The 25,217-nt window shown below is 43.3% G+C and overlaps 2 protein-coding genes across 9 annotated transcripts in view; one reads left to right on the top strand and one right to left on the bottom strand.

The window, feature by feature from the left end:
• LOC122555459 (uncharacterized) overlaps positions 1-25,217 on the bottom strand; it is a 47,238-nt gene that overhangs the window by 5,614 nt on the left and 16,407 nt on the right. The window contains exons 1-4 of one of the 8 annotated variants that reach the window (XM_087989535.1): positions 23,386-23,514; positions 11,895-11,989; positions 10,627-10,832; positions 643-779 (exon numbers count right to left, since the gene is read on the bottom strand). The exons of 1 other annotated variant lie outside the window; for it this stretch is intronic. The gene's annotated coding sequence lies outside the window, so the exon portion shown is untranslated. Of the gene's footprint in view, positions 1-642; positions 780-10,626; positions 14,850-23,385; positions 23,515-25,217 lie in introns of those variants that run through there. 6 more of the 8 variants (XM_087989536.1, XM_087989533.1, XM_087989534.1 and 3 more) reach the window with 6 other exon arrangements.
• Positions 9,594-24,444, top strand: batf (basic leucine zipper ATF-like transcription factor). Its single transcript, XM_043701488.2, has 3 exons — positions 9,594-9,774; positions 12,510-12,614; positions 23,451-24,444. The coding sequence occupies exons 1-3, from the start codon at positions 9,709-9,711 to the stop codon at positions 23,652-23,654; spliced, it is 375 nt and encodes a 124-aa protein (XP_043557423.1). The 5' UTR covers positions 9,594-9,708; the 3' UTR covers positions 23,655-24,444.

The raw sequence follows: 25,217 nt of genomic DNA, 5'->3' as shown, positions 1-25,217 counted from the left end.
ATAGAGGGATCGAGTTCCGGAACCATGAGGTTATGCTACAGCTGTATGAAACTCTGGTGCGGCCGCACTTGGAGTATTGTGTACAGTTCTGGTCACCGCATTATAAGCAGGATGTGGAAGCTTTGGAAAGGGTGCAGAGGAGATTTACTAGGATGTTTCCTGGTATGGAGGGAAGATCTTATGAGGAAAGGCTAAGGGACTTGAGGCTGTTTTTGTTAGAGAGAAGGTTGAGAGGTGACTTAATCGAGACATATAAGATAATCAGAGGGTTCGACAGGGTGGACTGGATGAGCCTTTTTCCAAGAATGGTGACGGCGAGCACAAGGGGGCATTGCTTTAAATTGAGGGGTGATGGATATAGGACAGATGTCAGAGGTAGTTTCTTTACTCAGAGAGTAGGAAGGGTATGGAATGCTTTGCCTGCAACGGTAGTAGATTCGCCAACTTTAAGTACATTTAAGTCGTCATTGGACAAGCATATGGATGTACATGGAATAGTGTAGGTTAGATGGGCTTCAGATTGGTATGACAGGTCGATGCAACATCGACGGCCGAAGGGCCTGTACTGCGCTATAATTTTCTATGTTCTATATACATAGGGAAATGTTGCTGCAACTCTATAAAACATTATTGAGACAGTACCTGGAGTATTGTGTACAATTTTGGTCCCTTACTTGAAGAGGCTTGTAGTTGTATTTCAGGCAGTTCAGAGGAGGTTCTTTAGATTGATTCCAGAGATGAGGGGTTTATTTATGAAGTTTAGGCCTATACAGTCAGTTCTGCAAAACATAATAGTTCCCTTCTTATGCAATCCCATGTGATAAGAAAATTGCATAATAGCAGCATCATTTAAACAAATGGGGCCGAAATTGTGTTATAACTAATACACGCTTTAAAACTTTGCGCTTTAGAAAGTGTCCCCAATTCGTCAATTGTGTTATAGCCAATTCGTGATAATGAAACATAATACAGCGGCATGATCTGTATTCTCTTAAGTTTTGTAGAATGAGAGGTATGTAAGATATGAAAGGGGATTGACAAAGTAGACTTAGAAAGGATGTTTCCTCATGTGGGGCAATCTGGAATGAGTGGTCATAATTTTAGGATAAGGCAAACAGATGTAAAGCAGAGATGAGGACAAATTACTTTGCTCAAAGGGTCACTTTGGAACTCACTACTGCAGAGTGGGGTGGATGCTGGGACATTGAGTAAATTTGAGTAGATAGATTTTTAACTAGTAATAGGTTTAAGGGTAATGGAGAATGGGCAAGAAAGTGGAGTTGAGGCTGAGATGAGATCAGCCATGATCATACAGAATGGCCTACTCCTAGTTCTCATCTTCTAACCTTCTGTAACAAGACACCCAGATCCCTCTGGATCTCACAGCTCAGCAACCTCTCTCCACTTACATAACATGCTTCATTTTTCCCGTGAAAACAGACAACTTCACACTTTCATGCCTTGGATATGGCATTTATCAAATGCCTTCTGGAAATATAACATAATTATCCAGGGCCCGATTCAAAGCCAATGGTTTGTTCCAGCTGCTGCAGTATTTAAATCACTGAAGACCCTTCTCATTGAATCTGAGAGAAAGGGAGAGGTCCGAACGTGAAATGCCAAGAGTGCATCAACGAATGAAAATCCGCTGTCAAGGTAAAAAAAGAGAGTTTTCGAAAGCACCAGTGATATAGTTACAAGAAAAACATTTGCCCTCATATAGCCTTTCAACATTTATGTTATTATCCTTTTTTAGTGTTGTATTATTAAATTAGTAGCTTTTTAAAATTTATTCATGGCAATGTGGGCATTGATAGCTGGGCCAGCATTTATTGCTCATCCCCAATTGTCAACCACATTGCTATGGGTCTGGAGTCACAAATAGGCCCGACCAGGAAAGGAGAGCAGATTTCCCTCCCTATAGAACATTTGTGAACCAAACTGGTTTTTCCAACCATTGACAATAGTTTTATGTCCATAATTCGACTCTTAATTCTAGTTTTTAAAAATATACTGAATTCAAATTCCACTGTCTGCCATGGCAGGATTCAAAGCCAGGTCCCCAGAACATTAACTAAGTCACTGGATTAATGATCTAGTGATAACGTGATACCTCTGTTTATAGAGGGAGTAAGGCAAAAGATGGAAAATTACAGACAGATTAGCCTAACCTTGTTCATGTGTAAGATGGAATCCATTGTGAAGAATGAGATCTCTGAATAAATGGAAATATATGGTAAAATAGGGCAAAGTCGGCATGGTTTCATCAAGGAGAGGTCATGCCCAACAAATTTTCTAGAATTCTTTGAGGAAGTAATGAGCAAGTTAGACCAAGGAGAGCCAGTGGATGTTATCCACCTGGACTTCAAGAAGGCCTTTGGCAAGGTGCTGCACAGGAGACTACTAAGTAAGATAAGGGCCCATGGTGTTAGAAGCTAGGTGCGAGCATGGGTAGAAGATTGGCTGTCTGACAGAAAGCAGAGAGTGGGAATAAAATGGTCCTTCTCAGGATGGCAGCTGATGACAAGTGGTGTTCTGCAAGGTTCAGTGTTGGGACCACAACTTTTCACTTTAAAAATTTACGATATAGATGAAGGAACTGAGGGCATTCTGGCTAAGTTTGCAGACAATACAAAGATAGGTAACATTGAGCAAGCGGGGAGGTTCCAGATGATTTTGACAGGTTAGATGAAGTACAACGTGGGAAGGTGTGAGGTCATGCACTGTAGTAGTGCAGAACAGAGGCATGGACTATTTTCTAAGTGAGGAGAAAATTCAGAAGTCTGAAGTGCAGAGACTTGGGAGTTCTAGTCCAGGATTCTCTCAAGGTAAACTTGCAGGTTGAGTCAGTAGTTAGGAAGGCAAGTGCAATAATGGCATTTATTTTGACAGGATTTGAATGTAAAGCAGGGATGTACTACTGAGGCTCTTTAAGACTCTGGTCAGGCCACATTTGAAGTATTGTGTGGAGTTTTGGGCCCCATATCTCAGAAAGGATGTACTGGCCCTAGAGCATGTTCAGAGGAGGTTCACGAAAATGGTCCCAGGAATGAAAAGCTTAACACATGAGAAACATTTGAGGACTCTGGATCTACACTCGATAGAAGTTAGAAGGATGGAGGGGGGGATCTCATTGAAACATACAGACCACTGAATGGCCTGGACAGACTGGATATTGGGAAGATGTTTCCATTGGTATGCTTTCCTTTATTGGTCAGAGTATTGAGTACAGGAGTTTGGAAGTCATGTTGCGGCTGTACAGGACATTGGTTAGGCCACTGTTGGAATATTGTGTGCAATTCTGGTCTCCTTCCTATTGGAAAGATGTTGTGAAACTTGAAAGGGTTCAGAAAAGATTTACAAGGATGTTGCCAAGGTTGGAGGATTTGAGCTATAGGGAGAGGCTGAACAGGCTGGGGCTGTTTTCCTTGGAGCGTCGGAGGCTGAGGGGTGACCTTATAGAGGTTTACAAAATTATGAGGGGCATGGATAGGATAAATAGGCAAAGTCTTTTCCCTGGGGTCGGGGAGTCCAGAACTAGGGGGCATAGGTTTAGGGTGAGAGGGGAAAGATATAAAAGAGACCTAAGGGACAATATTTTCACACAGAGGGTGGTGCGTGTATGGAATGAGCTGCCGAGGAAGTGGTGGAGGCTGGTACAATTGCAACTTTTAAGAGGCATTTGGATGGGTATATGAATAGGAAGGGTTTGGAGGGATATGGGCTGGGTGCTGGCAGGTGGGACTAGATTGGGTTGGGATATCTGGTCGGCGTGGACAGGTTGGACCAAAGAGTCTGTTTCCATGCTGTACATCTCAAGACTCTATTGTAGGAGAAACGAGGACCTGAGGGCACAGCTGTGAGTAAAGGGAAGACCTTTTAGAATTGAGGTAAGGAGAAATATCTTCAGCCAGAGAGTAGTGAATCCATGGAAGTCAATGCCATGGAAGTCTGTGGAGGGCAGGTCATTGAATATATTTTAAGACTGAGACAGATAGATTTTGATTGTCAAGGGGTTCAAGGATTATGGGGAGAAAGCGGGAGAATAGGGTGGAGAAACTTATCAGCCATGATTGAATGGCGGAGCAGATGTGATGGGCTGAATGGCCTAATTTCTGCTCCTATGCCTTATGGTCTAATACCATGGGCATTAGTCTATTTTTATCAAGAGGTTTAATATGTACCGTACATACTCAAGTAATAGTCCATCTCATGTAAAAGTCAACCCCCTATTTTTGGCCAAATAACCTGGAATTTTCCGTATATCTCATGTAAACGTTGAGCCGAGTTCTTCACGGATAACAGATCAACGTTTATGAGTCAGTGTGCCGGACGTCATGTCCCGCTCCACCATTCTAGTCTGCTGGTCGTTCCACTCTGCTTCTGGTCTTCCAGTTCGCTGGCTGTTGGGTTCCTCTCCGAGTTTTCAGAATTATCATAATTCTTTTTATTTTCCTTTATTCTTTTAGAATCAATTGGGCTTCTGCTAATGATAAGATATGAATTTTGACGGGCATGAATTTCAGCCCCTCAAAAGTCATATCCATATAATAGTCAACCCCACAAACTTAACCTTAAAAAGTGGTAAAAAAATTGATTATTACTCAATTATATATGGTAATTAGGTTAGTCTTTCTGGAACCACAATTTTAAATCAGAGACAAGGTGACTGAAGAGCTCTTGAAATCCTAATGGAAGTTTGTAGATATTGTGGTTATTAACAACAGGAGAGAGAAAACATTGAATGACATCAGCTTGGTTTCGTATTTCCTATGTTCAAGGATTGAATTTTGTTTAGCACCCCAATCCTCACCCTAACCCCTCAGACACTGGGAAGCTTTTGAATTCAGTTTGAAGGTGATCAGACTAGTCTGATGCAAGTACAGTCGTTCCTAGAAATAGGAGTTTGTTTAGGGCAGTTAAGGAAATAAATTATGTCAGGGAAAGAGTTTCATTGATGACTGGGGTGTTTGGTTTGAAATCTGCAGATTATTAAAGTATGGGAAGGTTTAAGCCCTCTGTTCTGTGAGTGGTCATTGGAAAAGGCCTGACAGCTCACAGGACTAGAACTGAAAAGAACCAGTTCAGTCAAAATGACAGATTTGAGGGAAGACATTTCTCTGGAGTTTTTTTGTAACTGTTGTATAGTGGTGTTGGAGTAGAGGTAGTTTTTTTGAAATATGTGGATATCTCATTTTAATTTTATTTTTACTTCTTTGTGTAATAAGCTTTGATCTTATTGTTAATACCAAATCAGCAGCCTTGTGTGATGGGCTAGCAGGAGAGTGGGCAGGAAGAATGGGATTTCCTGATCGCTGTCTCTGAGTGGGGACTTTCCCGGGGGGAGCTTCAGAACTCAACTCCATTGGAGCCAATTCAAGGCCATTTCAGAGGCAATTTATCATATGGCCCAAATATTGGTTCAAACCTCCCCCTCCCTGTGAGCAATCAACACATGGACATGTTAGAAGTCAGTGGAACAGAGCCTCTTGACCAGGTCAAGGGAGTGAAAAGGCATAAGCCCTCCCTCGACTCTCCTACTCCTCAGATCCTGCTTGACCTGCTGTGCTTTTTCAGTGCCATCCTTTCAACTCTGAATCTCCTGCATCTGCAGTCCTCACTTTCTCCATGTCAAATAAGTGAAGGGCCTCTGTTTTTTTTTATTTATGGGATGTTGAGCCAGAATGTATTGTTTTGAGTTGTGTTGACTAGCTCTCGAGGTCATTTCAGGGGGCAGTTCAACATCACCCACATTATTGTAGGTCTGGATCACATGGAGGCCAGACCAGGTAAGGATTCCTTCCCTAAGGGACTTTATTGAACCATTTAGACTTTTACAACTGTTGATATATGATCTTCATTGCGCCAAGTTTTTATTGAGTTCGAATTTCACCACCTTTGACAGTGGGATTCAAACTCATATCCCCCAACATTAGCCTGGGGTTGCTAGATTACTAGCCCAGTGACATCATCATGACATCACATCCTCCCCTCTCCAGTCCAAGGTTGGTAGGACCTCTGTTTTGTAGCACTGCACTCAGGCAGCCAATGATGAGGGATGCTTTCTTTCCTTTGATTGGACCAACATCAGACCCTCCTCAGAGACCTTCTTTCATTGTTCTTCAAAAAAGACATTCTCCTTCAATTGGATGGGAAACACAAAGGCAGCCAATGAGAATTTTAGAAGATTAAGAGCTGACCTTATTGAGGTGTTCAAAATTATGAACAATTTTGACAGGGTAAAGAAGGTTATTCTGTTCCCATTAGTTGGTATGTCAGTAACTAGGTGGTCACAATTTCAAGATTGTCAGCAAGAGAGCTAGGAGTGAGATGAGGAGAAACTTTTCACTCAGAGCTGTTAGGATTTGGACAGTATTGCCTGGTACTGTGGTGGGCGTGGATTACATCGAAGGTTTCAAAAGACAGCTGGATATACATTTGAAAGTGATGAATTTAGAAGAATACATATATAGGGTGGGAGAATGGGACCAGCTGGGTAGCTCTTGCAGGAGCATGGCTTCCTTCTGTCCTATAAAATTGTATGATTCTATGATTTTATTTCGAGTACTCTGTTTTTATTTACAGAGAGTCCATGAGTTAATTAGAGACTAGAAACTCAGTCTAGTCTGCTTCTCAGTCACACACCATCAATGGGTGAGTCCTGCAGTCAGTCTTCATTGCTGCTGTGAAGGTTTGGATCAGTTCTCACACTCTCCCTGCACAAGGACGTTCAATGCTCGAAATTCACTAGTTGGACATTAGGCACTTTCTACTTTTGAGATCACCCTGGATTATATAAATGAACCAGAGTACTATCAATGTGCAAACGAGAGGGGCACAATGTAGGGCTGAGGTGAGAAGAGAAAGTGCTTTGCGTTATTATGAAGGAATTGACAAGTTATTGAAGGAATAATTGTCTCCCACATTCCTTCTCAGTCAAACATGATTTTGGCGATTTCACTGAACACATTTCTCTCTTGCAGGCTGGAGCATATTTAACTTAATGAATACATACTTATCAGGATGGTGGTGAGCTATAGGGAGAGGCTGAATAGGCTGGGGCTATTTTCCCTTGAGTGTCAGAGGCTGAGGAGTGATCTTCTAGAGGTTTATAAAATCATGAGAGGCATGGATAGGGTAAATAAAGAAGGTCTTTCCCCCACGGTATTGGAGTCCAAAACTAGAGGGCATAGACCTAAGGTGAGAGGGGAAAGATTTAAAAGGGATCTAAGGGGCAATGTTTTCACGCAGAGAGTGGTGCATAAATGGAATGAGCTGCCAGAGGAAGTGGTGGACGCTGGTACAATTGCAGCATTTAAGAGGCATCTGATAGGTACATGAATAGGGTTTAACAGGATATGGGCCAAACGCTGGCAAATGGGACTACTTCAATTTAGAATATCTGGTCAGCATGGATGAGTTAGGCTGAAGGGTCTATTTATGTGCTGTACAGCTCTCTGACTCTATGGTGCATAAGGAGGAGGTGTTAGCAATTCTGGAAAGTGTACAAATAGAGAAGTCCCCTGGGCTGGATGGGATTTATCCTAGCATTCTCTGGGAAGCCAGGAAGGAGACTGCTGAGCTTTTGGCTTTGATTTTTTATGTCATCATTGTCTACAGGAATAGTGCCAGAAGACTGGAGGATAGCAAATGTCCCCTCATTCAAGAAGGGGAGTGGGACCACTTTGGAAATTATAGACCTGTAAGCCTTACTTCGGTTGTGGGTAAAGTGTTGGAAAAGGTTATGAGAGATAGGATTTATAATCATCCAGAGATGAATAAGTTGATTAGGGATAGTCAACACGGTTTTGTGAAGGATGTACCTCACAAACCTTATTGAGTTATTTGAGAAGGTGACCAAACAGGTGAATGAGGGTAAAGCGGTTGATGTGGTGTATATGGATTTCAGTAAGGTGTTTGATAAGGTTCCCTAGCGTATTGCACAAAATATGGAGGCATGGGATTGAGGATGATTTAGTGATTTGGATCAGGAATTAGCTAGTTGTAAGAAGACAGAGGGTGGTGGTTGATGGGAAATATTCATCCTGGAGTTTAGTTACGAGTGGGGTACCGCAAGGATTTGTTTTGGGTCCACTGTTGTTTGTCATTTTTATGAATGACTTGGATGAGTGCAGAGAAGGATGAGTTAGTAAATTTGTGGATGACACTGAGGTCAGTGGAGTTGTGGATAGTGACAAAGGATGTTGTAGGTTACAGAGAGGCATAGATATGAAGCAGAGCTGGACTGAGAGGTGGCAAATGGAGTTTAATTTGGAAAAGTGTGAGGTGATTCACTTTGGAAGGAGTAACAGGAATACAGGGGACTGGACTAATGGTAAGATTCTTGGTAGTGTCAATGAGCAGAGAGATCTTGGTGAACAGGTACATAGATCCTTGGAAGTTGCCAACTAGGTTGATAGGGTTATTAAGAAGGCATACGGTGTGTTAGCTTTTATTGGTAGAAGGTTTGAGTTTCGGAACTATGAGATTATGCTGCAGCTGTACAAAACTCTGGTGTGGCCACATTTGGAGTATTGCATGGAGTTCTGGTCACTGCTTTATAGGAAGGATGTGGAAACTTTGGAAAGGGTTCAGAGGAGATTTACTAGGATGTTACCTGGTATGGAGGGAAGGTCTTACAAGGAAAGGCTGAGGGACTTGAGGCTGTTTTTGTTTGAGAGAAGGTTGAGAGTTGACTTAAGTGAGACATATAAGATAATCAGAGGGTTAGATAGGGTGGACAGTGAAAGCCTTCCTCCTGGCATGGCGATAGCTAGCATAAGGGGACATAACTTTAAATTGAGGGGTGATAGATAAGGACAGATGTCAGAGGTAGGTTCTTTACTTAGAGAGTAGTAGAGGCGTGGAACGCACTGACTGCAACAGTAGTAGACTCACCAACTTTAAGGGCATTTAAACGGTCATTGGATAGGCATATGGACGAAAATGAAATACTGAAGGGCTTCAGATTGATTCAATAGATTGGCAAAACATCAAGGCCCGGAGGGCCTGTACTGCGCTGTACCGTTCTATGTGTAATGGAAATGTCATAGGGTAAGTGATCCAGCAAATGCCAGGCTAACGCTTAGGGGATATGAGTTCAAAGCCCACCAGGGAAAGTGGTGAAAGCTGGGTTTGATAAAAATCAATCATCAAGACCTGGTTTAATGGAGATGACGATTGTCATTGAAGATTGTCATCAAATTCCATCTGGTTCATTCCTGCCCTTTACAGAAGACAATCTGGTGGTCTACATGTGACTCCAGAATCACAGCAACGTGGTTCACTCTTTAGTGCCCTCTGGGGCATTTAGGGAGGGGCAATAAGTGCTGACCAGGAAAGTGACACCCACATTCCCTGAATGATTTTAAAAAAATTTGTTTAAGCTTTGAAAATCCTGACCTTTCTGAAGTGAATTCTCTGCAGTGAATTCGTTTGTAACTGCTCTCAGTGTCTCTGTCAGTAGTTTTTTTTGTCGGTTCTCTATGTCTGCCTCCCCCTCACGGAGAGACTTTGGGTTTTTTGCTGGGTTTTTGGGCTTCTATTCCCAGACGTGAGTGACACAGTTTCCGCCACAATCACATGACTTCCAGCTTCACGGGCCCGTGTTAATTACCAGAAGAGGCAGGCTGAGAGTTTAGAAAAGTGAGATGAGAGGCAGGTTCGGTGAGACTGCTGGTGAGTGCACTAAGGATTACTTCGAAAGGGATGGCTCAGGATTCTGACAGCAGCGACAGCGGCTACAACAGGTACCAGCCTTACAATGGCAAACAGGTACATTCAAGAGGAATGTTGTTGGATCGGGTGGGGACAGTGGGAGGGAGCAGATAGATGGTGAAGGTGATGTTAAAGATCTAAGCAAGTGTACAGTGTAAGAGATATTGTGTTTGAAACTGCATTTTAAATGTTTCGCCCAGTTTTTCTCAGGACTAATATGTCTAAATATAAATTCTTAGCGACCGGGCCATGTTATCACAGCCTGCACCTGTTTTCTTTCCTGTATTTCCCACATTTCTCATTTCCTTTCCGGAAATGCCCGAGCCTTCCCGGGCTGGTTAGCACAGCTCCTGGTCAGTGAGAGTAGTTGGGAGATTTCTCCTGGTCTTCAGTGTGAGGCCAGTTGCTGGATTCTTGCTGGACAATGCAGCTCAGGCTCAGGGACAGTGCGCTCGATTACTCTCCTCTTGTCAGTTCACACCCCCGAACCTCAGCCAAGAGCCTCAAGCTGCAATCTGTCAAGATGGTGGTTTTAAAAGTTCCACTAGATTTATCAGAAACTTACCATCACTCTGCATGGGAAAGGGCTGCATGGTATAAAGCAGTGAGAGGCTGTCCCTCAATGCCTGAAATTGAACAGTACCATGCACAGCTTGCAGTTATGCATCCTCAGCCTCTTCACAGGGAGAGCTGATGCTGGAATCTCCTCCAGTTAAATATTTTGCTGGAGCTCTCTCCCTTGTTCAGCTCCCAGCCAAGACCCAGTCCAAACCATACAATGTTCAATTACTCTCAATTGTTTTTATCTAAATGGTTTCTTTTTCAAAATTTGAATCATTTTACCACAAAAAGAATATCTCAATTTACAAAACAATTTGATGTTCTGTTCACAAACGGCCTGTTACTCACTGGGAATGTGTGTCTCTCACAATCTGTTTCTGTAACATTTCTGTCAACCACAGCTCTCTCTCACACACTGTGGGCCAGGAGCTTCTCATGGTGCAGTCCCACTTCCGAACAACTCAATTCTACACCACACACCACTGTCCCAGCATCACACCAAACCACCTTCAGATAGTTTCAAGACTCACTTCCACAGTTGTACATTTTATTTTCTGAAAAGGAAACAATGAGAAAAGCTTTACTATTTTCAGCTTCACCAGGAGTATTGTCCCTGTTCTGTGAATGTTTGATGGGGACCATGTAAAGGGAACTTTATACTGCATCTAACCCCATGCTGTCCCTATCCTGGGTATGTTTGATGAGGGACAATGTAGAGTTTCCTGGTGAAGGGCTTTTGCCCGAAACGTCGATTTCGAAGCTCCTTGGATGCTGTCTGAACTGCTGTGCTCTTCCAGCACCACTAATCCAGAGCTTTACTCTGTACCTAACCCTGTGCTGTTGCTGTCCTGGGAGTGTTTGATGGGGACAGTATAGAGCATTTTAGTCTGTGGAAACAATGCTCTGCAAGATGTGGAATGTGTTCCATTCTCTAACATGGATTGTTAAAGACACTCTGAATATAATTTCATTCTTTTATCTGATGTATAAAGCCATTCTTCATCTTCTGGAATAAAAGAAAGCTTGTTGAAAGTTCAAATAATGATTAGTTCTGCACATTTAGTCACTTTGTGTAAAGTTAATTTCTGGGTTATCCATGATTTCTATTTTGTAAAAGAGTGTTTGTTTTTATTTTCACTCAGAAATCATTAGGGTGAGATTTTGATGGGCAGTTTGTAGCAATCTGGGATTTAAACCTCTGGATTTTCAGATTTTAAAGGTGGACCAAAGTGATTAAGTGAAGATTTTGACAGGTTCAACTTGTAAAACCCTAGTAAAAAAATTCAACTCTTAATATGAGAGCAAGGAGATTCTGAATGGGGAAAGAAGATTGGATCGCTCTCTCTCTATCTCTGTGTCTCTCTCAGTTTCTGTAAATCTCTCTGTTTCTCTCACTGTTTCTCTCTGGCTGTGAACGTATTGTCATTTTTGAAACAAAGGTTGAGTTGGGAAAGTGGTTTAAGGGATTCAGAGCACATCTGGGGAGGTGGAGGTGAGATAGGTGCCATAGTGTGATTCAGTGGTGAGATGGGGTCATGGGGCTGAACCTTCTGTTCCTGTACTTCTGTTGTAAAAGAGATCATGAAGGATTTCTCGGCACCTGGCACAGAGCTTACAAAAAGCAGCAGGAGGTGGTTTGCTTCTTCTGTCTATTTCAGAAACATTGAGGCTGGCGTCAGGAAGTTGGGAGTTGGTGTTGATTGAGCGTGAGCTGAGGAGAGAGAACAGCAATATCCATTGGTGTAGACTGGTTCAAATGGATTAGAGGGTCCAGAACAAGTGGCAGAGCAATTAACTACCGATCGTACATGCTTGCTGTGCTGTAAATCAGAATTACAGATCAAAGGTGAATACTTTAGTTACACAGTGGGCAATGATAACATATCTGTTTAAATTTATTGATCATTTTATATTGAGAGATTCCACTGGCACTGACGATGAGTCTGAGTGAGTCACAGTGCTGCCTTAAAGCTGTTCATGTTACTTGTCACATGGGGGCACAATATAAAATGTAAAGTGGCCACAAACTGGGGAGTGAGACCTCCCAGAAGGAGGATAGTCTGGATCAGAGACAGCAGCAGAGCTAGAGCTGCCTGAAATGGAATGCAAACCTTTCAAACACCACGATCCAGCTCCAATCCAACCTTACACAGTACATCATACACAAAACAGACACTGCACATGTTCTGTATCCAGGGAAAATAATGCAATCCCTCTTTCCCATGTTCCAGGAAAACTTTGAAGAAACAAAGAAGGTCATGCGAAGGGAAAAGAATCGACTTGCAGCTCAGAAGAGTCGACAGAGACAGACTCTGAAAGCAGATACACTACACCAGGTAAGACGATGGGGTCAAATGGATAGACATCCTCAGTCGCCGGAAACAGTCTCAAAGCAACGGAGAACAAGGCGTAACAGATCCTAGAACAGGCAACAGCTGCTTCATGATCAGGTTAAAGTGTTAAGTGAAGGTATAGAGGACAAGTTTAGTCTTCAGCATGAAAACAGGCTATTCAGCACCTCGACTCAGTACTGGAAACCAAAAAAGAGAAAATGCTGGAAATTCTCAGCAAGTCTGGCAGCATCTGTAAGGAGAGAAAAGAGCTGATGTTTCGAGTCTAACTGACCCTTTGTTAAAGCGTCTAACTCAGTACTGGAAGATTTGCTTGTCACGAGCCAAGCATTTGAACTGATCACCATCTCCTTCCATTCCTTTCTTCCTTGAGTTTTACAGTTTCTTCCTTTAACATATCAAAGCTATTCTCTGTGCCCACTCTGAGCCAGTCCCACACTCTCCGTGTTGCCTGGGGAAGAATGTTTCTCCTGAAACTGCCACAGGCTTTATTTAAGACTGTCAGGTAATTTTGACCCTTATTCTGATGTCACCTAAAGTTTTTCCACACCCATCTCCTCAAGGTCCTTCAAACTCAGAGGTGTCCCCCAAGTCACCACTTAGTCTGCTTGAACTAATAGCTCAATCTACTCAATTCCCACAGCAAATCAGCTCACAGTTCAGGAATCATTATAGGAAATCTATCTGCACTGTTTCTACAGGTGAATTGGCCATGCTAAATTGCCCGTAGTGTTAGGTTAAAGAGGTAAATGTAGGGGTATGGGTGGGTTGCGCTTCGGCGGGTCGGTGTGGACTTGTTGGGCCGAAGGGCCTGTTTCCACACTGTAAGTAATAAACGTGGGCGGCACGGTGGCACAGTGGTTAGCACTGCTGCCTCACAGCGCCAGAGACCCGGGTTCAATTCCCGCCTCAGGTGACTGGCTGTGTGGAGTTTGCACATTCTCCCCGTGTCTGCGTGGGTTTCCTCCGGGTGCTCCGGTTTCCTCCCACAGTCCAAAGATGTGCAGGGTCAGGTGAATTGGCCATGCTAAATTGCCCGTAGTGTTAGGTAAGGGGTAAATGTAGGGGTATGGGTGGGTTGTGCTTCGGCGGGGCGTTGTGGACTTGTTGGGCCGAAGGGCCTGTTTCCACACTGTAAGTAATCTAATCTAATCTACACAATAAAAGCCAATCGGCCCATTGAGGAGGATCATTTTATACAATCATGGCTAATCCCATGAACACATTCCCCATGTCCCTTGACAGGAAAAGTCAGTCTGTTCCAGACTTTCATACATAAACTCCCCAACCCTCGGAGACACAGAATTCCAAGGATTCCCAGCACTCCAAATGAAGACATTTCTTCTTCTTTTTGTCTCATGAACCAGTGATTGTGTTTTGGAGTTCTGAATTCCCCTAGCCCAGGGGGAAACAGCATCTCTGTTACCCCACAGAGCCCTATGTGTTTCAACTTGGTCAGCTAATCAATCCTGGAAACTCCAGCAAATTAATCCTCATAACATGGACTAACACTTTCACTGGGATAACTATCAGAGCTGCACTGTCAGAAGATCAGCGTAACGGAGTGGGCACTGTCAGAGGGTCAGTACTGAGGGAGCTTTTTTTATTTATTCATGAGATGTGGGGATCTCTAGCTAGGTCAGTATTTATTGCACATTCCTAATTGACTAGAGGGCAGTTTGGAGTCAACCACATTGTTGTGGGTCTGGAGTCACATTAGTGAATCAGATGGGTTTTTCAAGGTTCATGGTCATCATGAGACTTTTTAATTCCAGAATTTCATTAAATTCAAATTCCACCATCTGCTGTGGCAGGATTCAAACCCAGGTCCCTAGAACATTAACTGGGTCTCTGGATTAACAGTCCAGTGATAACACCACTAGGCCATCACCTCACCTATGATGAAGTACTGCACTGTTGGAGGGTCAGTGCTGAGGGAGTGCCGCATTGCCAGAGAGTCAATGCTGAGGGATTGTCACACTGTCGGAGGGTCAGTACTGAGAGTGTGCCACACTGTCAGAAGGTCAGTACTGAGGGAATGCAGCACTGTCAGAGGATCAGTACTGAGGAAGTACTGCATTATTGGATGGTCAGCACTGAGGGAGCACAGCACTGTCAGAGGGTCAGTGCTGAGGGAACGCAGCACTGTTGGAAGGTTAGGCTCTGAGGGAGCACTGCACTGTCAGAGGATCAGTGCTGAGGGAGCGCAGCACTGTTGGAAGGTCAGGCTCTGAGGGAGCTGAAAATGTGTTGCTGGAAAAGCGCAGCAGGTCAGGCAGCATCCAGGGAACAGGAGAATCGACGTTTCGGGCATAAGCCCTTCTTCAGGAATCCTGAAGAAGGGCTTATGCCCGAAACGTCGATTCTCCTGTTCCCTGGATGCTGCCTGACCTGCTGCGCTTTTCCAGCAACACATTTTCAGCTCTGATCTCCAGCATCTGCAGACCTCACTTTCTCCTCAGGCTCTGAGGGAGCACTGCACTGTTGGAGGGTCAGTGCTGAGGGAGCACTGCACGGTCAGAGGGTCAGTACTGAGGGAGTGCCGCACTATTGGAGGTAAGATGCTAATGGAGATGTTTTGCCTGTCAAATTCAGCTGAAAATGCGAAGGTTTTATTTGAAGAATGAGGTGATCTGACCAATTCGTCACTGTCCTTCATTTCACAGGCTGTGCTTTCCAAACCGTTCCTGCTCTTTGTTTCAAAATTTCCTCCATCATGGTGCCTCTGATCTATTTCACACTTTTGATTCAACTTTCATCCTGTGCTGATTTTATGAGGACAGTTTGAGATGTTGTCTTTGTGCTGCTCTGTATGTTCATCTGATAGACAGTGGTTTGAGTCTGAGCCCCTCCCTGTGGCTCAAGATCCCACGGTGTCTGAGTGCATCTGAGTGCAGGTTTCTGTAAAGAGTGGAAGTAATTTTATCTCCACGTCAAACTGAAAACCACCCTCTCTCATTCATTCAAACAAAGAGAGATGTGTGGTGTCCTGTTCCCTCTCTCTGGAAAATATACGTAACCCTCAGCAAACAGTGAAACACATTGCTTTTGTGGGAATCACTGTAACATTCAATATATAAAATGCAATACATAGCATACACTCCACAGTATATACTGTGTCATATATGGTGTGTGGTATCTAATAAATAATACATAGGATATCATATGCATGCCATCATCTCTCCCCCAAATGCAGCGAGAGTGCAAAGTTTATGTGAGAAACTGTTCAGTTTGAGATATTGCTGTGGTTGTCATGAATGTGAAACTGTCAGAGGAAGCAGTGAATTTGGTTTGTAAGTTGCTGGTGACCTGCACATTTCCTGCAGTTGGTTGGTTCAGCCAGGTTAACACAGTGGGTAAAAACAATGCAGATGCTGGAAACCAGATTCTGGATTAGTGGTGCTGGAAGAGCACAGCAGTTCAGGCAGCATCTGAGGAGCAGTAAAATCGACGTTTCGGGCAAAAGCCCTTCATCAGGAATATGGGCTTTTGCCCGAAACGTCAATTTTACTGCTCCTCGGATGCTGCCAACTGCTGTGCTCTTCCAGCACCACTAATCCAGGTTAACACAGTAACCGTCCTAGATTCTGAAATGAATGAATCACAATGTTCCTGACCAAGAATCTACTTAAGGCTTGATACAAGAAATCGCCTTCTCCCTCTCTTTGGCCTTTCTCTATCTTTTTTTTTCTATCTTTTTTTCTCTCTCTTTCACATCATGTCTACTTTAATCCACTTCTAAAACAAATAGGGCTTTCATCCTCAGAAACTCTGTGTTTATAAGCCTGTAGAATTAGATCTATGTCCTGTTATAACCAAGCAGCAGAGACAATGAGGTTTGAGTTACAGACTCAGTTGCCTCAGGCCTGACTATAGTTCACCTGGTTATGTTGTACTTAGTCCTGGAGTCACAAACTAGACAGTGTGGGTGAGAATGGTTTCCACCAAATTTCCAATCGTCTGACATGACCCTGCCCTTCCACCCCCTGCCAGGGTAGGCATAAGGAGGATGAAAAATGTGTTATTTTTATCTGATTAATGACAGTAACTTTCTGAAAAAGTCACCAGTATGTCAGTGACCAGTGTTCTTTCAGATTGAAAATGAGAAGATAGAAAGTATCAGCAGGAGTCGGCTATTCAGATTGTCAACTCAATCAGCAATAAATTGGCCCATTTACACATATCTCTGTTTCTAGTTAGCAACTAACTCTGGGGCCATATATTCCTCCCTCCACCAGGAGACATAAGACCTTGGGAGGACTGGGTGGGGTGGATAACCTGAAGCTGTTCCCTCTTGTAGGGAGACTGAAAATCAGAACAGAGATGAGGATTTTTTTTTCACCCTGAGGGTGGTTAAATTGGGAATAACGTTCCCCAGGGAACAGTGAAGACTGGATCATTGATCATTACTGAAGGCTGAGTTTGAGAGATTCCTCATGGATGAGGGAGTCTACTCTCAATCATCAGTAAAGTGATGGAAGGTGCCATCAAAAGTGCTATCAAGCAGCACCTGCTCAGCAATAATTTGCTCAGTGATACCCAGTTTGGGTTCCACAGGCCCATTCAACTCCTGACCTCATCAGAGCCTTGGTCCAAACATGGATAAAAGAACTGAATTCCAGAGGGGAGGGGAGAGTGACAGCCCTTGACATCAAGGCTGAATTTGACCAAGTATGGCATCAAGGAGCCCAAACAAAACTGGAATCAATGGGAATCAGGAGACAAACATCTGCTGCTTGGACTCATATCTGGCACATAGAAAGATAGTTATGGTTAATGGAGGTCAATCATCTTAGCTCCAGGACATCTCTGCAGGAGTTCGTCAGGGTAGGCCCAACCAGCTTCAGCTGTTTCATCAATGATGTTCCCTCCACCTAAGGTCAGAAGTGGGGCTATTCTCTGGTGATGGCACAATGTTCAGCACCATTCACACTCAAAGTCATAGTATTATGCAGCATAAAAACAGACCTTTTGGTCCAAATCATCCACACCAATCAGCCCGTCCCAAGCTGACCTAGTGTCTTTTGCCTATATCCCTCTAAATTCTATCTGTTCTTATACCCAGCCAGATGCCTTTTATATGTTGTTATTGTACTAGCTTCCACCACTGCCTCTGGCTGTTCATTCCATACATGCACCATCCTCTGTGTGAAAAAGTTGCTTCTCAGGTCCCTTTAAAATCTTTCTCCTCTCACTTTAATCTTATGCCTTCTAGATTTGGACTCCCATACCCTTGTCTATTTAAACTTTTCATGCCTCATGATTTTATAAAACTGTATAATGTCATCCCTCAGCCTCCGAAACTCTAAGGCCAACCTATTCAGCCTCTCCCTAAAGCTCAAATTCTCCAACCCTGGCAACATCATTGTAAATCTTTTCCGAACTCTTTCAAGTTTCACCACAGCATTACTGTCGTAAGGAGACCAGAACTGAATGCATTTTCCAAAAGTGGCCTAACCAATGTACAGCCGCAACATGACATCCCAGCTCCTATATTCAATGCACTGATCAATAAAAGCAAGCATACCAAATGCCTTCTTTACTACCCTGTCCAACCATGGCTGTGCTTTAAAGAGACAAGGAACCAGCACTCCTCAGGACCGTACCATTAAGTATATAAGTCCTGTCCTAATTTGCCTTTCCAAAATGCAAGACTTTATATTTATCTAAATTAAAATCCATCTGCCACTCCTTAGCCCACTGGCCCATCTGAGGCCCCATCAGTGGGCCCCACTGGCCCATCTGCCACTCCTCAGCCCACTGGCCCATCTGATCAAGGTCCAATTGTACTCTGAGGTAGCCTTCTCCACTGTCCGCTATACCACCAATTTTGGTGTCACCTGCAAACTTACTAACCATACCTCATATATTTAACATTTATATAAATGTTAAAAAGTGGTGGACTCAGCAGTGATCTTTGTGGCACACCACTGGTCACAGGTCTCCAGTCTGAAAAATAACCCTCCATCATCACACTCTGTTTCCTATCTTCAAGCCAATTTTGTATCAATTGGATAACTCGCCCAGATCGCATGTGCTCTAACCTTGCTAACTAGCCTATCATGCAGAACCTTGTTGAATACCTTGCTGAAGTCCATACAATGTCCAGTGCTCTGCCTTTATCAATCTTCTTTGTCACTTCAAAAAAAAACTCAATCAAGTTAGTGAGACACAAACTACCTATAAGGTGGATAGAAGAGGGACAGGAATGGTTGTTGGAGGTTCCTGGTTACAGATGTTTCAGTAGGATTAGGGAGGGTGGTAAAAAAGGAGGGGGGGTGGCGTTGCTAATTAGAAATGGTATAACAGCTACAGAAAGGCAGTTCGAGGGGGATCTGCCTTCAGAGGTAGTATGGGCTGAAGTCAGAAATAGGAAAGGTGCAGTCACCTTGTTGGGTGTTTACTATAGGCCCCCCAATAGCAGCAGAGATGTGGAGAAACAGATTGGGAAACAGATTTTGGAAAGGTGCAGAAGCCACAGGGTAGTAGTCATGGGTGATTTCAACTTCCCAAACATTGATTGGAAGCTCTTTAGATCAAGTAGATTGAACGGGGCGGTGTTTGTGCAGTGTGTCCAGAAAGCTTTTCTAACACAGTATGTAGATTGTCCGACCAGAGGGGAGGCCATTTTGGATTTGGTACTCGGTAATGAACCGGGACAAGTGATGGGCTTGTTAGTGGGTGAACATTTTGGTGATGGTGACCACAATTCTGTAACTTTCACCTTGGTTATGGAGAGAGATAGGTGCGTGCAACAGGGTAGGTTTTACAATTGGGGGAAGGGTAATTACAATGATGTAAGACAGGATCTGAGGAGCATAAGTTGGGAGCATAGGCTGTTGGGGAAGGATGTCGTGGAAATGTGGAACTTTTTCAAGGAACAGATACGACGTGTCCTTGATATGTATGTACCGGTCAGACAGGAAAGAAATGGTCGTGTGAGGGAATCTTGGTTGACGAGGGAGGTTGAATGTCTTGTAAAGAGGAAGAAGGAGGCTTACATAAGGTTGAGGAAACAGGGTTCAGACAGAGCAGTGGAGGGATACAGGAGAGCCAGAAGGGACCTGAAGAAAGGGATTAGGAGAGCCAAGAGAGGGCATGAAAAATCTCTGGCGGATAGGATCAAGGATAACCCAAAGGCATTTTATGCGTATGTGAGAAACATGAGAATGACGAGAATGAGGGTAGGTCCAATCAAGGACAGTAGTGGGAGACTGTGTATTGAGTCGGAAGAGATAGGAGAGGTCTTGAATGAGTACTTTTCTTCAGTATTTACGAATGAGAGGAACCGTATTGTTGAAGAGGTGAGTGTGAAACGGTAAGCTAGAGGAGATACATGTTAGGAAGGAAGATGTGTTGGACATTTTGAACAACTTGAGGATAGACAAGTCCCCCGGGCCTGATGGGATATATCCTAGGATTATGTGGGAAACAAGAGAGGAAATTGCAGTACCGTTGGCAATGATCTTTTCATCTTCACTGTCAACGGGGGTGGTACCAGGGGACTGGAGAGTGGCGAATGTTGTGCCCTTGTTCAAAAAAGAGAATAGGGATAACCCCGGGAATTACAGGCCAGTTATTCTTACTTCGGTGGTAGGGAAAGTAATGGAAAGGGTACTGACGGATAGGATTTATGAGTATCTGGAAAGGCACTGCTTGATTAGGGACAGCCAGCACGGATTTGTGAAGGGTCGGTCTTGCCTTACAAGTCTGATTGAATTCTTTGAGGAGGTAACCAAGCATGTGGATGAGGGTAGAGCAGTGGATGTAGTATACATGGATTTTAGTAAGGCATTTGATAAGGTTCCCCATTGTAGGCTTATGTGAAAAGTCAGGAGGCATGGGATAGAGGGAAATTTGGCCAAGTGGATAGAAAACTGGCTAACCGGTCAAAGTCAGAGAGTGGTGGTAGATGGTAAATATTCAGCCTGGAACCCAGTTACAAGTGGAGTTCCGCAGGGATCAGTTCTGGATCCTCTGCTGTTCATAATTTTTATTAATGACTTGGATCAGGGAGTCGAAGGGTGGGTCAGTAAATTTGCAGATGATACGAAGATTGGTGGAGTTGTGGATAGTGAGGAGGGCTCTTGTCGGCTGCAAAGAGACTTGGATATGATGCAGAGCTGGGCTGAGGAGTGGCAGATGGAGTTCAACCCTGACAAGTGTGAGGTTGTCCATTTTGGAAAGACAAATAAGAATGCGGAATACAGAGTTAACGGTAGGGTTCTTAGTGTGGTGGAGGAGCAGAGGGATCTTGGGGTCTATGTTCATAGGTCTTTGAAAGTTGCCACTCAGGTGGATAGAGCTTGAAAGAAGGCCTATGGTGTATTAGTGTTCATTAGCAGAGGGATTGAATTCAAGAGTCGTGAAGTGATGTTGCAACTGTACAGGACTTTGGTTCGGCCACATTTGGAGTACTGTGTGCAGTTCTGGTCGCCTCACCTCAGGAAAGATGTGAAAGCTTTGGAGAGGGTGCAGAGAAGATTTACCAGGATGTTGCCTGGAATGGAGAATAGGTCGTACGAGGATAGGTTAAGAGTGCTAGGCCTTTTCTCATTGGAACGGCGAAGGATGAGGGGTGACTTGATAGAGGTGTATAAGATGATCAGAGGAATAGATAGAGTAGACAGTCAGAAACTTTTTCCCCGGGTACAACAGAGTGTTACAAGGGGACATAAATTTAAGGTGAAGGGTGGAAGGTATAGGGGAGATGTCAGGGGTGGGTTCTTTACCCAGAGAGTGGTGGGGGCATGGAATGCGCTGCCTGTGGGAGTGGTAGAGTCAGAATCTTTGGTGACCTTTAAGCGACAATTGGATAGGTACATGGATGGGTGCTTAAGCTAGGACAAATGTTCGGCACAACATCGTGGGCCGAAGGGCCTGTTCTGTGTTGTATTGTTCTATGTTCTATCTATGTTCTAAGGTGCACTGCAGACATTCACCAAAGATCCTTAGACAACATCTTCCAAACCCACAAGAATTTCCAATTAAAGGGATGGGGGCAGCAGATACATTGGAACAGCACCACCTTCAAGTTCCCCTCCAAGCTACTCACCATCCTGACTTAGAAATATATTGCCATTCCTTCAATGTCACTGGATCAAAATCTTGGAATTCTCTCCCTCATGGCATTGCGGGTCTACCTACAGCAAATGGACTGCAGTGGTTCAAGATGGCTTATTACCACCATTTTCTCAAGGTCAACTATGAACAGGCAATAACTGCTAGCCCAGCCAGTGATTTCCACAATAATAAATAAATACTTGAAAATAGAAATCTTCTTCCTGCTTGATTCTAGAACATGCTGCTCTAGGAAACTGTCTTCACAATATTTTCAGATTTCAGTTCCCAGGCTGTCTTTGCCAATTGATATGTTCAAGGTATAAGTTGATTAAAATAATCTCTATCTTTCTCATAAAGCACATTATTTCTTCTGATATTTTCAGTCCTATGAGGTGGTTTCTGTTAAAGAGCCTGTACACTTACACCCAGGAGTGGCTTTTTACTATTTTATTTGTGATCTATGCCCAAAGCTGTTCTACATCCTGGTCTTTGGAAGTAAGGTCATTTTCTTGTTGTAGTTGTAGTTAAAAATCACACAATACCAGGTTATAGTCCAACAGGGTTATTTGGAAACACCACTTTCAGAGCACTGCTCCTTCATCAGGTAGCTGTGAAGCAGGACCACAAGACACAGAATTTATAGAAAAATATTACAGTGTCATGCAACTGAAATAATGTATTGAACAATCTTTCATCTTTTAGAATGGGTTGCAGGTTTTGGTTCATTAATATGTAAATCCCAGAACTTCTTTTAAGTCACCTTCTTGAGGTAACCTAAGGTTTTATAAAAAAAAGGTGACACTTCAGCTCAGACAATGCATTGAAGGTGTGAGGTCAGAATCTGTCTGTATCCCAATCTTGAGACAGACTGGTTCTACTTCTATTTAATGAACTGAAAACTGCAACCCATTCCAAAAGATGAAAGACTTAACAGCAATCTAGGTTTGTTCAATATTATTTCAGTTGTATGACACTGTAATCTTTTGCTATAAATTCTGTCTTATGGTCCTGGTCCACAGCTACCTGATGAAGGAGCAGCGCTCTGAAAGCTAAACCTTATGGACTATAACCCAGTGTTGTGTGATTTTTAACTTTGTCCACCCCAGTCCAACATCAGCTCCTCTACATCTTGTTGTAGTAGTGTCATTCCTAATTAACGTAGCTACCCTTCCTCAATTATTTTAACTTCCTGTCCTCCCCAAATATTGCAAGAGACTTTCAACATTCAGGTTCCTGTATTTGACATTTTGCACTCCTTGCTTTGTGTTGGTTATCAGATCTGAAAAATCTATTTCTATTTGAGCATACCACTCATCTGTTTATTACAAATGCCATGTGCAGATATACAGCCTTTAGTTCCGTCTTTGTACCATTTTCACAACTTCTAGCTTTATCTGCTGGCACACTCTGAAGATTATACGCTCTGCTGCTTCCTGTCATCCTCTCATTATAACTTCTCTTATTGCTACCTTACTCTCTTGCCTTATCATTTCTCTTTAATGTATCACATCTTCCCTCGGTACTTACTCCTCACTCTTACTGGTTTAAAGCCTGCTCTACTTTCTTAGTTATACAGTTTGCTAGAACGTTAATCTCAATATGGCCCTGGTGAACATTATCCCATCGGTACAGCTCCCACTTTCCCAGAACTTGTCCACGTTCCAGCAATTCAAATCCTCTCTCCCACACCAACCTTTAAGCCTTGATAAAACTTTTCAGAAAGGTCCTCCAATATTTTATTTTTGTTTTCTTCTGCAGGAAAGTGAATACTTAGAGAAAGAAAATGCTGCCTTAAGGAAGGAAATTAAACAGCTGAACGAAGAGCTGAAATATTTCAGCAGTGTGTTGAAAAGCCATGAGGGTCTGTGTTCAATGATGGTGTCCCCAAGTGAAGAGTTGGTTTATCAGAGCCACTCCTTTCAACAGACACACAGCAACACTCCAGCACGGCTTCACCTGTGAGGTTGACAGAAAGGACACTTGGAATTAGCTGTGACCACAAACTAAGACTCCTGGTCTCACCTTGCCTCAAGGAGCCACATACACATACACAACATACGGAGTCAGCACCAGCCTCACTGATCTCTCACTCCGCGCAGTGCCACTCAATTGTTGAGCTGGATTCTACAGGACTTGACCTGCAGTTTCACAAAGTTTATCACAAATGCTAAAGTCTTAAAGCTGAAGCAGGAAATGAACAGGTACCTGTTCACATTGTTGCCAAAGTAACAAGATCCGGAATGGGTTTGTGTCTGTCGATTGAATGTAACAGTAATCCATTAAGAACAGCAAGAACAGCCAAAAAGGTGAATGTTACATCCTTCCGAAGACCTTCTCAGGATCACCGCAAGATAGACAGAGACGTCTGTGTTCCAGCCTGTCTCCAAAGCAGGGCAGTTTCCTGGGCACCTGAGCATTGACACAGGATAATCCAAATCCTCTGAGAAAGAGAATGTGGCTGAGACACAGTCACAGAAGGTCACAGGGCTTCACTGAGACAAGCTGCAGGACTGTGTGCTCTCTGACCAACTCATCTCAGTCCCACAGAGAACCTGACTGACCATCGGAGACCAATCCCAGGATCAAACATCTGTACAGAACTGTTAAATTGTTTGCTTCCTTGAAAATGATGTACATAGGTTACTTTGCCAAATTATGTTTCTGACATCTTAAAACAGACTAAAACCAAAACCTATTGGCGTCCATTTCAAGAAATCCACTTTGCTAAATGATAGAATAAATTGGAAAGAAATTTCATGAAGTCTAACTTGATAAAGCCAAGATCAGTTTGGTGTGGAAAGAACAGCCTTACTCCACTGTCCCAGGAGTTGTCATTTCAACCAATTTGTTGATGATTTGTCCTTTGTCCAGTTGGTCTTCAGTTAGTTTTTCATGTATTTATTGCTAGGTATCAGAGTCCTTTATGGACAGCCATTGCTGTTACCATAGTGTGAATTTGCCTCCAACAGTTATTTCACCTGATGTTGTACTACTTAGTTTAGCTCTTGTAACATACAAAACCGGGTATGAATATTGTGGTATTGAAGGATCCAACAGACAATAGTAACTAACTACATACAAACATTATATTCCTCTGGTATTGAGTGTCTGGGCTAACTTAAGCTATTACAGTGCAGTGTCACGCTTCAAGTAATCAAAGATAAGATGGACTGGGAGATCTTTAGAACATAGAACATTACAGGGTTGTGCAGGCCCTTTAGCCCTCAATGTTGCATTGACCTGTGGAACCAATCTGAAGCACATCTAACCTACACTATTCCATTCTCCTCCATATGCCTATCCAATGACCATTTAAATGCCCTTAAAAGTTGGCGAGTCTATTACTGTTGCAGGTAGTGCATTCCATGCCCCGCTACTCTCTGAGTAAAGAAACTACCTCTGACATCTGTCCTATATCCATCACCTCTCAATTTAAAGCTATGTCCCCTCTGCTAGCCATCGCCATCCGAGGAAAAGGGCTCTCACTGTCCAACCTATCTAACTCTCTGATTATCTTATATGTCT

The sequence above is a fragment of the Chiloscyllium plagiosum genome, unplaced genomic scaffold (assembly GCF_037043375.1).
Source record: "Chiloscyllium plagiosum isolate Xiang-an unplaced genomic scaffold, Cpla_swu_hap1 HiC_scaffold_8, whole genome shotgun sequence".
In the NCBI taxonomy this organism is placed as follows: Eukaryota; Metazoa; Chordata; class Chondrichthyes; order Orectolobiformes; family Hemiscylliidae; genus Chiloscyllium; species Chiloscyllium plagiosum.
This window is presented reverse-complemented; position numbering and strand designations above follow the sequence as displayed.